The 15,894-nt window shown below is 42.8% G+C and overlaps 1 protein-coding gene across 2 annotated transcripts in view; it reads right to left on the bottom strand.

Moving 5' to 3' along the window:
* The window catches only part of grid2 (glutamate receptor, ionotropic, delta 2), a 393,159-nt gene that overhangs the window by 50,373 nt on the left and 326,892 nt on the right, over positions 1-15,894 (bottom strand). For both annotated transcript variants that reach the window (XM_042336695.1, XM_042336705.1), the window contains exons 12-13: positions 11,062-11,200; positions 1,269-1,464 (exon numbers count right to left, since the gene is read on the bottom strand). In XM_042336695.1, the coding sequence (XP_042192629.1) occupies positions 1,269-1,464; positions 11,062-11,200 (335 nt within the window). The remainder of the gene's footprint in view (positions 1-1,268; positions 1,465-11,061; positions 11,201-15,894) is intronic.

The following is a 15,894-nucleotide window of genomic DNA, read 5'->3' as shown; positions in this document are numbered from 1 at the left end:
AGCAGAGTGTCTACACATTAGTTTTGCGGCAATTCACAGAGCTTAGCCTGTTCCTGTCCTCGCCTGACCGCCCACGTACGTCAGTTCCAATGAGTCTAAATCAGGAGTATGAACCCTGGTCAATTTGTTCTCTGTCTCCAGACCAAAACACTTCAGGCAACTGCGAACTCCCTTCGTTGTGCCCACCACATCATTGCTGCCCTAACTAAGATCAAATGACACAGGTTCAACCTTGGAAGAAATCTGGACCTAATCCCCCAAACCGTCCAGGTCCATATATCTCAGGAGAATAAAGGTCAACTTGGTTTAAGCCAAATATTTTCAGGTGAACCTTTTTTTCTGATGAACGTACATTGTCAAGCGATTCTAACAATGTGACTGGAGTACGTTGCTAAGGAGCTCCTTTTTCCTGACCTCAGCCGCCCAGTTGTCAGAGCGTATAGATCGATCTTTCAGGAAGGCAGCAGTAGAGCATTTCTGACACAGGGCGAATTAGCAGCTTCACCATAATTGACAAGTGAGACTGTACCAGCTAATCGTTCCTGATGCCGACCGCAAAAACGAAACAGGAAAATGCACGTAGTGCCATAGGTGTTGCAGCTCCTGGTGTCAAGTAGGTGACTCCTCACCCTCGATATGCGTGCTGTGCGCAAAGCAATCGGGAAACATAGTACGTGCAATGCTTTAGACCACTCTTGACATCAGCGCAGGCATGTAAACACGCTGTCCAGTGCTAAATATTGTCTAATAGGCTTTTAAAGACAATTATGGTCGACGTGACAATAATACTAATGATGCCACAAGACACTGTCTCACAAACTAAGCACGAAAAAGGATTTTTGAAAAAATAAATCAAAATGTTTCTTTAAAGCAAATTATTTTTCGCGTGAGATGTGAAACTGAGGCCGTATCTGCCTGTTCGGGTGGCACTAGTCCAAACGAGAAGTGAGTTCCTCCTGGTGTCCTGGCCAACGATCTCCCAGATATAATTGATCATTGACTTCACGTTTGTTTGTGGGACAATACTGTTTGCGATTTGCCTGCTGTGTTCGCTTACAAAATTCACAGTCACTGCACTTTACAGCAAATCCTGAGAAGCGCTTTGTGATTTCCTCCTGACGTCAAAGGCGCTACATCAAACGCAAAGATTGTCACGGTTATTATTTGCAATTTGATAACTTAATACCTCAGCGGCAACTGATGCAATCTGATAACAGTAGAAAAACAGTTCAGAGAAGGTTAGGAGATTTGATTGAAATACACTGTACCCTTCGAATGCCTTCCTGGGAATCCTTCACAGAGTTTTCTGTCCCGTTACCTCGGTTGATCATTCGCCACATTTGGGAGTACATATTATCTCTCTCGAAGGGGTTCATCCCTTTCACTCGGATGTGCTCGTAAACAGCCGACTCCATCACTGTGCCGTAGGGTATATCCGTTTGCTTGGAAAGATCCTGCAGGGATCTGGGGGTCAAGGAGAGAGACGTAATGAGTAAATAATGTAAGTTTCAAAAAACACAAAGCAGACATTAGGTGTGAACCTGGCTCCAGTGCTAGCACGTTCGACTTCAAGTCAGAAGCTTGTAGGTTCAAGCCCCACGTCAGGACTTTGAGACTCGTTTTCCAACTTGACCGCTGCAGTGTAATGCTGTGCCAGGACTGCGTTGTTGGAGACCATGTGCTTCAAATCAGAAGTTAAACCAACGTCCCACCTGCCTGTTCAGGTGGACGATAAAGATCCCATGGCACTATTCAAAAAGACAAGGGAGTTTCCTTTAGATAAAATTGGTGGGACACTGCTCGGCCTAAATTGGCTGCCGTGTTCATATACAAAATGCAAAGAATACCTCGTTCTCAATCCTGTACTTTGTGATGTTTTGACAACAGGATAAAGCATTAGATCAAATGCAATGATTAATATTATTATTATTATTATTATTTTTCATGACTATCATTATCCTTTCTGAAAAAAAAACCTTTTGAAATTCAGCAGATCGGAGGGCTTAAGCGGGTTGGAGAGGTTGGGAGGTTAGAAGGCATGAAGGGATTTGAAGATGAGCGAGAGGATCTTGAAATCGATCCGTTTGGTAATTGGGAGCCAGCGGAGCCTGGCAAGGACCGGTGTGATGGGGCGGCACGGAGTTTTATACGGGTGAGTATCCGGGTGGCAGAGTTTTGGGATCAGTTGAATTTTGCGTATGGTGGAGCTGTCCAAATCCCTGACTGCGCAACACCTTGGGACGTTCCTCCCGACATGAAAAGCACTACACAAATGTAATCGTGTATTTTATTGTATTACATGATCACTGGGTGGCAGCACCTCCTAGTGTTGGTTTCACCATTCATCTGCACTGTTTTTTGCATATATTGACTGCTTTCCTGTTTTTATGTCCTTAGAGAGAGTGGGTCCTTTATTGGCTTGATAGTTATTTTCTGGGCAGTGTTTGCTTAAGAGCAGTGAAACGCACCCACTTCCTGGCACAGACAATCGGATACAAATTCATGTTTAGGTATAGCTCCTTTCATGGCAGGAAGGCACCTCAACGAGCTGAACAATCCTGGGCTTGACGCTGAGCTGGGGGTGAGCGCTGAGTGGGGTGGGGAGGGGAAAGACGACCGAAAGTGCGGTCAAAGAGGTAGGACTTCAGACGGGCCTTGAACAAGTTGAGGGAGGGCAGGGGACATGAAGCAGGCCAGTGGCCCGCTGAGCGAAGGGAGCGTTTGGTTTGATGGAGATTGCAGGGGTAGGATGAGGCGAGACCGTGGAGGCATTTAAAGATGAGAAGACCTTAGAATGTGTTTAGGTGCTGGAGTTCGGGACGTTAGGCTAGTTAAGCATTCTCTCCATATCTTCTCCAAAGAGCCATTTCGCCCACAAAACACACAGTCAATTCACTTCACAGTCTGTTCTGTGAAGCACTTTGCAACGTCTCGAAGATGTGATGAGGCGCTGTATGAAGTGCAAGGATGATTATTATTATATCGACTGAGCGAGGCGAAGGGACTGTGGGTTGGAGTTCCAAAGGTGAGGGTAGAAAAGCCGAAGGGAGACCTGAAGCAGGCTGAGCGGAGGAAGCGGACAGATCTGTATGGAGTTACAACAACAACAAAATTACCCTTCCCGGCGGGAGGACGTCCCAAAACCTTACACAACAAAGTTCAAGAAGGAATTGGGTACCAAGTTGATAAAGAAATAAATTCAGCAAGAGTAACAGATTAGCATATGATTTATTTTTACTTTGGCCCCGTACGTTCCTGCACATACACCTTTGAACTATTTATCGCTCCTTGCGCCTTCATATTTGGCATTTCCACTTTAACGCATATTAGCTCAATATCCAATATAATTTGCTGCCCACTTGCCTAACCGCTGAGTCTCCCAGATTGCCCTACAATATTTCCCTCACTTCGTAACATTAAGTTTGGCCGTGCGACTTGGTGACGTCCCTTGGATTTGGACATCCACTTGAATTACGCTGAAGTAATGTTATTAATAAAAAGGATGAAAATAATCCCAGCGGAAGTCTTCCGACCACAGCTTCCAACCAAAACCATTATCATCGGTATCTACCCTCTGTTCTCTATCATCCAGCCAATTCATTATCCTATTAATAATTTCCTTCATCATCCCGTGAGCCTTCCCATTAGCCATTAAATAGACAGCAACGAATACCAGTAACCGCCAAAAGTGCTTTATCAGCAAGTTCATCGCCACTTACCGCTGAAGGCAAAAACAAAGAAAAGATCAAATAAATAGATATATCAGCCAGGGAGAGTCAAACATTTGAACTTACCCTCGCTTCCAATTAATCAGCATCAAAACTTGCTCCCTCCTAAAATACATTTATAGTTTTCGTCTTATTTAACACATGAGCATTTGGGTTTAACAACGGTGTCCAACCGGCACCGTATTGAACTCCTTACTGTGCTGAAGAAAATCGAAACCGGACAGATTCCACATGTGTATGCCACCCGCACACGGAAATTTCCCTGCGTTGCGAACGAAATGCACGCTCTCTACCCTGGAGGGACGTAACCTGCTTACCTAATTCCGGAGAATATTAGGGTGGGCGGGGGGGGCGCGGGGGGGGTCGGCAAATATCAAGGCTTTGGCGACTCCAGAGTTTTAGGTTTTCTGACAGCAAATCTGAAAGAACAACTGCTGGACTTGGTGAAGTGTTTTACAATGTGGCGGCAATTTCACGGGGATCGCAAAAGCCATTTCCTGAGAGATTCGCTGCTTGGGGGGTTTTGAAAAAGAAAGTCTCGCTGGCCAAATCGTTTCTGAGTTCGCAACACCATTTCTTTCGAAATCTCCAAATCAGTGGTGGATTTGTTGTAAAGTACTTCTATTGATTATTGTGGCATTGTCATTGTACCTTATAAATGTCTGAACGAAAGTGCTCCAGCAGAACTGGTGTCCCACACACTTTGTCTTCGTCAGCTTCCATTCAGCTGCTTTTATTGAATAATATTGAAAAGCTTTATTGGATAATATTGATAATATCAGTAGCATGAACATTCCCCTTAACGAAGCCAATGATACTTCAGTCGAACAGATTTCACTTGCATTCCTACAAGCGTCCATGACAGGTCGGTTGCGACATTCTGAATTAAATTTCTGAATGAAGTACAAGAGTTTATTTTGCAGTTTTAGGGAAAAAAAACCACAAGGACACCATTTGGGTTACATAGAGCAGTACAGCACAGAATCAGGCCATTCAGCCCAACCAGTCCACGCTGGTGTTCATACTCCACACTCGTCTCCATCCCAATTAATCCTATCTCCTATACTGTTTTCTTCTCTTCCGTACGCATGAGCTAATCTACTTAGCAAGTCAGAAAGCCCAGCCATAATGCGAATAGCGAAAGATCCAGTGGTGAGTTTATAGAGCAATTACAGTCACAGGACTACATTAATGGCTCCGTATGAGGAAATGGTAATGACATGAGATGAGGAGAGTGCATTATTTATGTTTAAACTCCAGAGCTGACTGCTCCAATCATCATCAAACTATTCTGCTCATGGGAAGGGAATCAAATATTACACAATTAGGGAGAAAGTGCGTTTACCTTTGTGGTTTTGATCATTTACAGTCTGTCGCACTGGCTATTTTCCTCGAAACGATCCAAAAGACTCCAATAATCTATGTTTCATAGGTGCAGAGCAGGAATACACCCCCAGTAAATATAAAGGTTTCCTAAAGTTACTCCCGTGTCAGCCAGCGATATGTATTTCATTATCAATCACTTCTGGGATAGAAGCACTCTTGAGACACCATCGCGCACACAAAAGGAGCTATGTAAATGCAAGTTGTTGTTGTTGTTGTTGTTACAAGGTACACAAGGTACACAAGTAGGAGTGCTTGTATTTCAACCATCTCCAAAAAAAAGGCAGTGACAGGAAAAAAATAAGAACTTTTACATATTTTTTAAAAAAACAATTGCACCCAAACCGAGTAAAGAATCCACGGGAGACATTTTTCTTCTCGGGAAAATGCCACAGGATCTTTATCATCCACATGGACAGACAAACAAGAGACCTCGGTTAAATATGACTTGGGTTTTTGCCACTTTTATAATCCAACAAAGTGAGCTGAAATAATGGGGCCCAAAGTGCGCTATTCCTAAACATTTTCCTTTTCTTAATTAAGAAATGTCATTAAAATGGGTTTGGAAATGGGCATGTGATGAGGCACTCTATCAAATCCAAGTACTATCATACATTACTTGGTGCAGAATATCGGAAATCATTATCAGACTGCAGAGAGCTCTCCAGTTGATCATCAGTGATGCGGGTCAGTAATTGGTACAAGAAGGGTTACATTTAGTCAGGGTCCCAATTGCAAGGACAGGTGGGTAAGGATGTGCAATGGTCTATGAGTAACTGAATGTGCCGACAGCTTGTGAGAGCTACAGGGAGTTCAGTTTGTGACACTAACCGGACACGACTAGTCAGGGTTACAGCAAGAAGCCAACCTAACACCAAGCAAAAAGGTGGGAACGGAGGTAAGCTATTACTGGGGTTTGGCTATAGACCCCCCCCCACCCCCACCCCCCAAGCCAGGGTAAAAGCCTCAATCCAGAACTGTCGGATGAGACAAGGAAGGCGAACAGTCAGGGACCAACCACAGTAGTTGGGAGATTTTAACTTACCAGAAATTGACTGGGATAATGATGTGTCTACTGGTAAAAAACAGGAAAGCAGTTTCTAGAGTTAAAGGAGGGCTGTTTTATGATTCAGTTTGTAAAGGGGCCAACAAGGGGAGATAACACCTTGGATTCGATTCCTTCATACACGGATTAGATAGTTTTCTTTTAGGAAATAACATGAGGGGATATAGCACATAGGTAGTTCGGGACATATGCGTATGCGACCTCCAGGAAGGTGGAAGGTGAACTCGATGGACTTTGGTCTTTTGCTCGTCTAGTAATTTCTTACGTGCGTATGTTCCAAATTAAGGAGCTCACACCAGCAACGCATAAGCAAAAACAAATTATTGCTCTATTAATATTTTATTACTAAATGATGACTCTCTCGGAGCCAGAAGGTGCTTTAGAGGAAGGGTATCAAAAAGATCGAGTGGATTAACAATTGTAATAACCGGTTTCCTGATCTGGAAGTGTCCAAACAGCCAAAGAGGCCATCAAATTCTGAGGAGAAAGACCACGTCTTTACAACTGTCAATCAAAAAGGGGCAGGGTTAGGGGAGGGTATCAAAATACAACAAGCTTCAAACGGTATATTGATCAGAACTTTGATTCAGAAAAGTTAGATTCCCCGGGAAAGGATATTCAGATTGATTCAGGTTCAACTGAGAGAAGAATAGATAGATTTGGTTCAGACAGATTCGACTGAGATGAAGTGTGACGTAAAGAGAACCTCTGTCCCATAGGGAGAGAGGGAGGGCAGTCAGCAGAGACCACATGAAAACAAGCCTCTGAAGAGCTTTGCTGTAACACAATACAAGACTGCACCTTCTGCTATCAAAGCAAAGCTACTCAAAACAGCTAAACAACAGTGAAAGTGCAGGACGGTTGACGGCGGAGGATGTGAAGAGACGATTCCAAGGAACTAGCAGAGGAGCCAAACAATAATTCACTTGATAATGCCAGTCAACACACGAATGGACGAGGTATTGCTAAACACCAACCGTGATCATATTCTCTTGCCCTCTTGAGTTAATATACAGATTCACGAGGATAGACGGCTGAAAATAATCCTTTTTTGTTTACTTAACTCAACACTGTACCTCTACAACTGCTGACTACTGAGTCCAGTCACGCGCTGATTCTGCAATGGCAATATTGTTTGTCAAGTATAATGCGCCCTTTTGTAATCGGATGTGAAACCGAGCCATTTAACCAACATCTGAATTGCCTCAAGTTTGTCCAATTTAGAATATATCCACTCCCTAAGTTATTTGTCGGTGCGCACCTAAAAACACACAGAAATAACATTTTACAGGAAGTCCTGTGAAGTGCTTTGAGACGTCATCCCGATATGAAATAATACGACTAAGGATAACCCGTTGCATTTGACATCACGCCTAATCAAGTCTTCGTGGCAGCTCAAAGAGCCTTCACAGCGTGTGCCGTAAGCCGTAGTGACTGTGCATTTTGTGGGTGAAACACGGCAGCCGATTTGCACGCAGGAATGACCCACACGGTAGACTTTTCTTATGACACCGAATAGGCGTTTGTGCCCAATGAAGATCAACCTCTCTCTGTCTTCTCAGTAGAGGTAATCCGATTTAAAAACAAAATACACTTCAGTGAAGCATAAATTCCCTTCCAAACAGTCACAGTTGCTCTCTTATTTTCTTCTGTTCTCTCCTATTCAAAAAATAAATGTATAATTTATCATCGAGTTTCAGGTGAGGCTTTGCCTGTGGACTATAATAATCCCATGCTCGTGGATTTAAATTAATAAGAGGGTTGCTACTTTTCTTGGTAATTCTATTTTAAAAATTCATGATAGAGATAAAATGTGCACCTTAACAGTGTGACCGCTGAACCAGAATAATTATGAAATCATGTATGCATTTACAATGCTCAACACACCACAAAGTTTGGATTTAAATGATCTTTCTCTTCTTCAAGGATTCTTCTGGCGTCTCCAGAATATAAGTCAACACCCTCAGGAAAGGGGGGCGGCGGGTGGGGGGAGAGGGGGGTGATAATGGAGGGGTGGGGAATGGTAAACAACAACAACACCCGAGCACAGTAGGTATTACTTTTTCTTGGTGCAAATCTTTAGGCAGGAATCAGTGTGACGTTCCAGACCAGTAATGGGGGAGCCCTACATTGTCAGAGTTAAGTTGGGATGTTCAACCGAGGTCCCAAGCGTTAGCTCTGGTAGACACGAAATAACCTATGACACTATTTGAAAGAGAAGGAAGTTTCTATCCATGTCCTGGCCAACAATCCTCCAGGTACATTGGTCTTCGAGTATTTACTGTGAGACATCGCTGGGTGCAATTTGGACGCTGCATTCGCCTCCCAATGCACAAACACTGTACTTAACGATCTATAAGACACTTTGAGACATCAGATTCAGGAAGAAGCTGTAAGCGTTCGCTTCATAGGTATTTCCTTCTATACATTTAACGAGAATCAAACTGCTTGTAAGAGCAAATCGTTTGTCTGTGCCGCTTCACGTCTGGCAGGAAAGTGTTTGAGGAGCAAAATGCTTGGTTTACATTGCCCACTTCATATTGGTTTCGATTGGGGGCTTGAAAAAAAGGACAGTGTTGTGAATTCAATTGTAAAAAAAAATGCAGGAGAATGAGAACTTCTAGAGAGAAACTCAGAGATCAATGGGGTGAGGTGGGGGCGGGGGGGGTAGGAGGATGGGAGTGAAATCTATTATGTGATGATGTGATATATGTTAATTCTAGATCCCGATGATAGTCCTGTTCAATGTGGTTCTGCTGACAGTGTAGGTCTCCTGTGGGAGTGTAGGAGACCCAGTTTCCCGGCACTGTCGCCCTGGTTTCCCATGCCCGCAAATGGACAGCCTCTGGGCCAACAGATCCCTGCTGATACTTACTGCACGTTAAGCGCAGATGCCCTATAAGAATAATAAATAATAATCCTCGAATTTGACAAGAGTGCTTTTCATGTCAGGAAAGAAGATGCAAACTGGAAACCACAATTAATGCAGCAAGTCCAGGATTGGCATTGTTCCATTTTAGTCTCCAATGCAGACAAATCATAAGGAACCATACTGAAGGTTTGAGATGTGCAACATCAGACCGGCCAGATACGTGAAACTAACAATATTTTTTTCACTAAGGGTATTACTGCAAAAACAGCATCCCCAAAAGCGGATTTAAATCGGCCTCAGCGATTTCACGCACAGCGCACCACACAGGACGCTGAAAGGAAATTACTCCCTAATAGGCCAGCAAGAGTAGTGCAACAAGTCAAACCATATCCTTACTGAACATCCAGAGCCGTTGGAAGCAGTGATCGAAGAACGTGCAGACCAGATAATCACAGACAATAGAGGTTGGTGATCCTGCCGAGCTGAACAGTAGCACCCACTGAAGCAGCAGAACTCAAGAAATTAGTCTATTGAGCGGCATGGTGTGGCAGAGCCATCTGCCAGGTTTCATCTGGTTGACAAAATACAGAGCAAAAACACTGTACAGTGTGCATGCGATCAGCACCAGCTGTCACCGGTGAGTGAGCGTGTGTGTGCGTGTGCGTGTGGGTATGTGTGTGTTTGGATGAGGCAGCCAACATCCAATTCTCCATTCCACGGACCCTGAATAATTGGAGCAGAAGAACAATTGGACCTAATGGTATACCCGCTCGCCTCCTCTCCTGACATTTTAATCAGATGTCTTTGCATGTTTGAGAGCTTGCGTCCTTTGGACGGGGCACTAAACTAAGGCCCGGGGTGTCTGTGCCTTCAGGTGGAACGATGAAGATCCCATGGCACTACTTCAAAAGAGAAGTGGGGATTCTCCTCACAAGTCCCTGGATATTGCGATTTGGGTGATATTGCTGTGCGAACATGGACTGTGGCAATGTTACTGGGCAGCAATTCATGACTAACTTCAAAGGTCGAGGAGTAGGCTATTTGCTCATAGTCTGTCAGAGCAAAGGTGTGATTTCAGGGGCATGAAGATAGGAAAAAGTTGCTTTGCGTGGAAAGGTTAACCAATAAAATAAACTAGCTTTTAAAAAGGCAAAACAACAATTGTAATGAGTGCCCAGCCAGTGTGGGTTAGTGCTTTGGGACATTCTTTCTGCATGAAAGGCCCTATATAAATGTAAATTTGTATAGTAAGGTATCGTAATAGATTTATTACACTCATTGACGAACAATATCACAGATTGTGTTCTGCAGTATGGTCTCCGGCCTTTCACCATTAAAGCTTCAGCTACAGTCGAAAATCTAGAATTAATAATAATTATACCTGCGTTCAATAGGAGCTGGGCTGGTGTTTTGGAATTCTAAATAACAGGATTCATTAATTCTGCTCAGTGAATAACCGTTCATTGCATTTTATTCAGAATTGCCACTCAGGAATTCACTGTGAAATGTGGGTAAGTTTTTGCGTGGATCATTTCCATGGTAGTTTACATTACTCTCATGAAAGCTTTGCTACACCATGTAAGACTGCAATTACTTTGAGCTAAGTCTAAGACTGCAATTACTTTGAGCTTGCTGCAGTTTGTTAAGCCATGTTAAATAGAAGGTATTGTATGTAATTGGACTGTGACCATGACAAAATGTGTAAATTTAACAAATCAGGTGTTCATCATTTAACAGGACCAAAGCAGGTATCCAATAATTACCGTGTAACAAGAACGACTTTAGAATGGGTGTAGATTGAAAGGAGAGTTTCATGTTCATTTGCATTCACCTTAGTTGTGTTGCCAGGACAAATCATGAAACAAGATTTAGTTTTGTTCAATTACATCTTTTTTTCCCCATGAACTATAAATCATCAATCTAACTGCAGCAAGAAAAGCAGCTTGAAGTTTAGAAGGAAGTCGTTGTGATTACCTTGTATGCAATGTGTGTATATATATATATATACTTACTGTATGGAGGTTTCAATGCGGTTGATGGTAAGGAAGGCAGCCAGGTTTGCTGTGTAGGAAGATATAACTATGAGAGCAAAGAGCCACCAAACTCCCATCATCATTCGAGTGGCTAAAGTTGTGTAGGGGACCTCCCCACCTGCAACAAGAACAAAACCAGATTGCTTTTAATGTTTTATTAAGACAGTTTTACTCCACTGGCATTGTTCTATCGGTGCTCACGCTTTCAGCCTATCTTCCCGTACTCTCAAGCACACGATCCCAGAATCCCTCCGACTCGCCCCTTCTCTTCCCTCATTCAAGGTCCACTTCAAAACCTACCACTTTGACCGCGCTTTCGGTCATCTCCCCCTCCATCATCCCCCCCACACCCCTAGGCTCCCACCCCCCCCACCAGGTGCCAAGCCAGGACTGTCAAGTGTCTCTTTATCCGGAGTAATAATTCCTTCAAAAAATAATAATAATAATAATAATTTGGTCACTTCAATCCGCAAATGTTTGTGGGGACGCTGCTGTGCACAATTGGCTGCTGCATTTGCCCACAAAATATATAGTCAATTCACTTCACAGTGCATTCTGTGAAGCGCTTTGAGACATCTCGAAGACGTGATAAGGCGCTGTATCAAATGCAAGGATTATAATTAAGATTTGGGGAAATTCAGATTTAAAGCAGAACGAGAAATTTCTGCTCATCGTGTTTTTTTTAATAGAAAGAATGAATATTTTCTGCCTTATTTAAATTCCTGCTGTCCACACAACATTGTGATTAAAGAATGAACGAGCATTTTCACACACCTTATCAGATTGAAACGCCTCAAAGCACTTCATAAGTAATTAACGTCAAGTTCCTCAACTTTTTTTTTGGTGTCAAACAAGTCACGACTCTTTACAGTGATTACTTGTGAAATAAGGCCCCACAAATAGCCATGAGGTGAATGACCAATTAATCCCCTCTCTGTTCAAATACTGTCACAAGATCTTTAAGATCCAGGCAGACAGCACCTCGAGGTGTTGGGGGGTGGTCTCATCTGAAATATCTCCCCTCGATACTGTACTGTAGCACCAGCCTAGACTATGAGTTCAAGTCAGAATCAGGGATTGAACCCCCAACCTTCTGTTGCAGACCCCAGATTGCTGCTGACTAAGCCAAAAGAACACAACAAAACCCTTTGGGTACAGAAATCCACACGCTGTTTGAAGACCCTGATAACACTAAATAATTAATGATCCGGAATTAAAATAACATGCTCCGGCTATTAAAATAGTATAGGTTGCCAGATGTGGGCACTGCACGCCTTGCAGCGATGAAGCTCTTGTGTGTCTCCAGAAATTGCCCTCTACAACACGAAATCTGAGTCCTTTTGAACCTACAACCCCCTGAATTGGAGACGAGAGTTTACTACCAACTAAGTCAAGCAAGGTTCTCATTCCTACGTTTCTGACTGTCCAGTGACTTCCCGCCTGAACGCACACATATAGACATTGAGTGAGGGCAGATGATATATAAGCCCCTACAGTTAAGAATCCTGCCATGGCTCATTGGCAACGCTCACTCACAAATTGCAATCACAGGGGCAAGGAACTGGAAGTCAACTGTAGGGCTGTCGGCATGGCTGAGCCATCCCCTATTGGAAGGCAAAAGAAGCCCGATAAATTCAGGAAAACAACAACAATCACTTGCATTTTCTTTCAGTTAAGTACATTCAAAGGCATATACGCTTTCGTCCCGATGACTTTCTATCCGTTGACTGTTTTGGGATATGTTCCAATTGAGTTCAGTTCATTTGGACATCAAAAGATGCTGTGATCTGGACATTTCCTTCCTGTGGAGAATCAATTAAGTGTACGCGTCGTGACCCAGATAAGGAGGAATGACTGTCCAAATGGCCACGAGGTATTTGAAATATAACTTCATAGACGGGTGTTGTGTTTTCCTCCTGTTTTCGTCCTGTTGTCCCCTGTCTGACAGAACTTCACAGAATATACTGGAACGTGAAATGACTATCTTGTGGGCAAAACGCGGAAGCCCATTGCGCACAGCAGTCAGTGACCCACAAACAGTCTTGATCAAATTATTGTTATTATTATTTTGAAGGGATTAAGTGATATGGTGCTATATCAAATGCAAGGATCATTACAACAACAATAACAACAACAAATTGCATTTATATAGTGCCTTTCACGTCGGGGTAATATCCCAAGGTCTCTGAGATTATTATAGTATTATCCCTCTGAATAGGATAATACTATAATATTATTATATTATAATATATAATTATATGTTATATTTATATGAAATATTATATTATATTATATATATTGTATATTATTATATTACATTGTTATAGCATTATCCCTCTGAACAGGATAATACTATAATATTATTATAGTATAATATATAATTATATATAATGTATATATTTATATGAATGTATCTATAAATATATTTATACTTAATATAAATATATTATATTTTATCTAATTAAATATTACCAGGAGGGATAAGTTTCCCATTCACACCCCTTTCCTTTTAATCACAGTTCGCGGTCTTCCTGCTGACCGTTTTAACAAAAACAAAAGACTCCTGGAACCTCCTGGATTATTATTCTCTGCGTGCTCGATTCTGCAAAAAAACTGAGCTCAGGCCAGCAGTTTTCCCCCAACGGAAATTTCGCAGTGCAAGTTCAGGAGCTGCATTAGGAAAAAAGGGCAAGGAACAAGCTGGGTGTCTGCCTGCTGTCAACATCAGGGAATAACGCGGGTGGTTGCTGACTCGTCAGAGCAGGCGGGGAGAAACAGTGCCTCAAAAACAGGGGCAAATTCAAATAAGCGTCTTGATGGAAATAAAGAGCTGCGGCAATGCCACATCAAGCCATCGATTTTTCAGAGGAAGTGATTAATGTGCCAAATTGCAACCGACTCACTGAACTCGGTTTGTTTCAAATCAGTTCAAAGCTAATCAGCTGAACCGAGGCCCGCTTTGCTCAATCCGCACAATCATAAAGGAGTTGAACCGTAATGCTTCAGGTGATGGAACTCTCCAGATTGACAAATGCGGTTCTTACCGATGGCAAAAATGCCTACGCTTTTAAGGCTCGGTGAACGAAAGAGTTGCAGAGCAAAAGTGTTAAAGCAATGAGCTTTACGTATCCCAACGCAACGCCATCATTTCCAAAGACAGCAGAACGACACGTTGCACTTATGCAGAGGGTTTCGAGTAGGGGGATGTGTCAAAGCCCTTTACAAAGGTGGAGCGGCAGATCACGGGGGGAGTAGTTGGTAGATGGTTGAAGACGTGGTCAAAAGCATGGGTCTGTTTATAGTGCTTGGGTGTGTTGTGCCCTACGCTATACTGGAAACACTTCGAGCGCTGAAATACAGTTTTCTATCGCTAATCGATGGTCACCGACACGAGCATTTCGTCGTTCTGCCCCCGGTCTCTGGAACTCCCCCTACCTTGTCCCCTCCCTCTCCAGCTGTAAAGCCCCCTTAAAGACCAAGATACTGACCGCACTTTCAGCCACCTTCCCCACCCCCAAGCTCACGTGCGCGGTGCGAAGTGCTTCGTGACGACCTTTCGACGCGAAAGGCGCTGTATGCATGTAAATTGTCGCGGTGGCCTTGTACATTCTGCTATTCAAGCAGTCAGCGAGACAAAATTCGATTCCTCTTACGATACCGAACCAGGCGGTTTGCTTCATAACTGGCGCAATTAGCGAGAGCAACATTTTTCTCCAGTCGGAGATTTGTATATTGAAGTATGAAAGATTTCCCTCATTTTTGCCTTCATGCTTGATAAATTCTTCATTTCTTGTGTTTAATGGACAGGGACTGCGGTTTCCATGGAGACTACAGTGTTTAATGTTGCTGTTTGATTCAATTAATCTTGCAATAAATTTGAGGCAAAATGTGCCATTTTGGATCCCGTGCTTCGTAATATTTTCAATCAGATTTTACATCTAATGGGATCAAAAATGCGGTGACATGGAAAGTCATTAAGTGCCAGTTTGCAGTGAGGGAAGGAGCGAAAAAAATACAGAAAGAAGAACAGTGAGCAACACCGTGCCCTAAATATACAATAACAGCTGCTTAAAGATTTTCATAAGGATAATAAAATGGATATTCCGTCTATTTTAAGAAAGATATTGAAAATCCTTCTGACTTGCAATACCCTACATAGTTTAGGTCTTAAAGGTTAACATATCTAAGGTACAGTACAAAATGTCTTAAATGAAGAATGTTCTTTGTTAAAAAAGATGCCATACTTCGGATGAGATATTAAACTGAGGTCACACGCCTGAAGAACATTAAACATTCCATGACACAACTTAATAATCCTAACGATAACAATCCTTTGCATTTTATACGGAGCCTTATCATGTCGATGAGACGTCTCAAAAATCTTTATTGTGAAATGCAGTGACTGTGTGTTCATAGGCAAACACGGCAGCCAATATGCCCACAGCTATGTCCCCAAAACAGCCATGATCAAGTTTATTTGGGGGAATTGTTGGCCGGGGCACTGAGAGAAAAACCGTAGCTTAGCGGTTAGACCACTTGCATCCTGGCAGGGCGACAAATCAGGCAAGTTTCCTTACTCCACACACCTCTGTTTACCTAGCAGTAAGCAGGAACCCAGTTGTTAGTTGATTGGCAGGGGTTAATAATCCCTTCCAAAAAAAAATATTATTAATTTGGTCACTCAATCCACGACTGTTTGTGGGACACTGCTGTGCACAATTGGCTGCCGCGTTTCGCCCACAAAATATATATTGCAGCATATTCTGTAAAGCGCTTTGAGATGTCTTGAAGACGTGATACAGCACTGCATCA

This window comes from Callorhinchus milii, unplaced genomic scaffold (assembly GCF_018977255.1).
Source record: "Callorhinchus milii isolate IMCB2004 unplaced genomic scaffold, IMCB_Cmil_1.0 Scaffold1, whole genome shotgun sequence".
NCBI classification, from domain to species: domain Eukaryota; kingdom Metazoa; phylum Chordata; class Chondrichthyes; order Chimaeriformes; family Callorhinchidae; genus Callorhinchus; species Callorhinchus milii.
The sequence above is the reverse complement of the archived record's forward strand: the minus strand, read 5'-3'. Positions and strand labels throughout refer to the sequence as shown.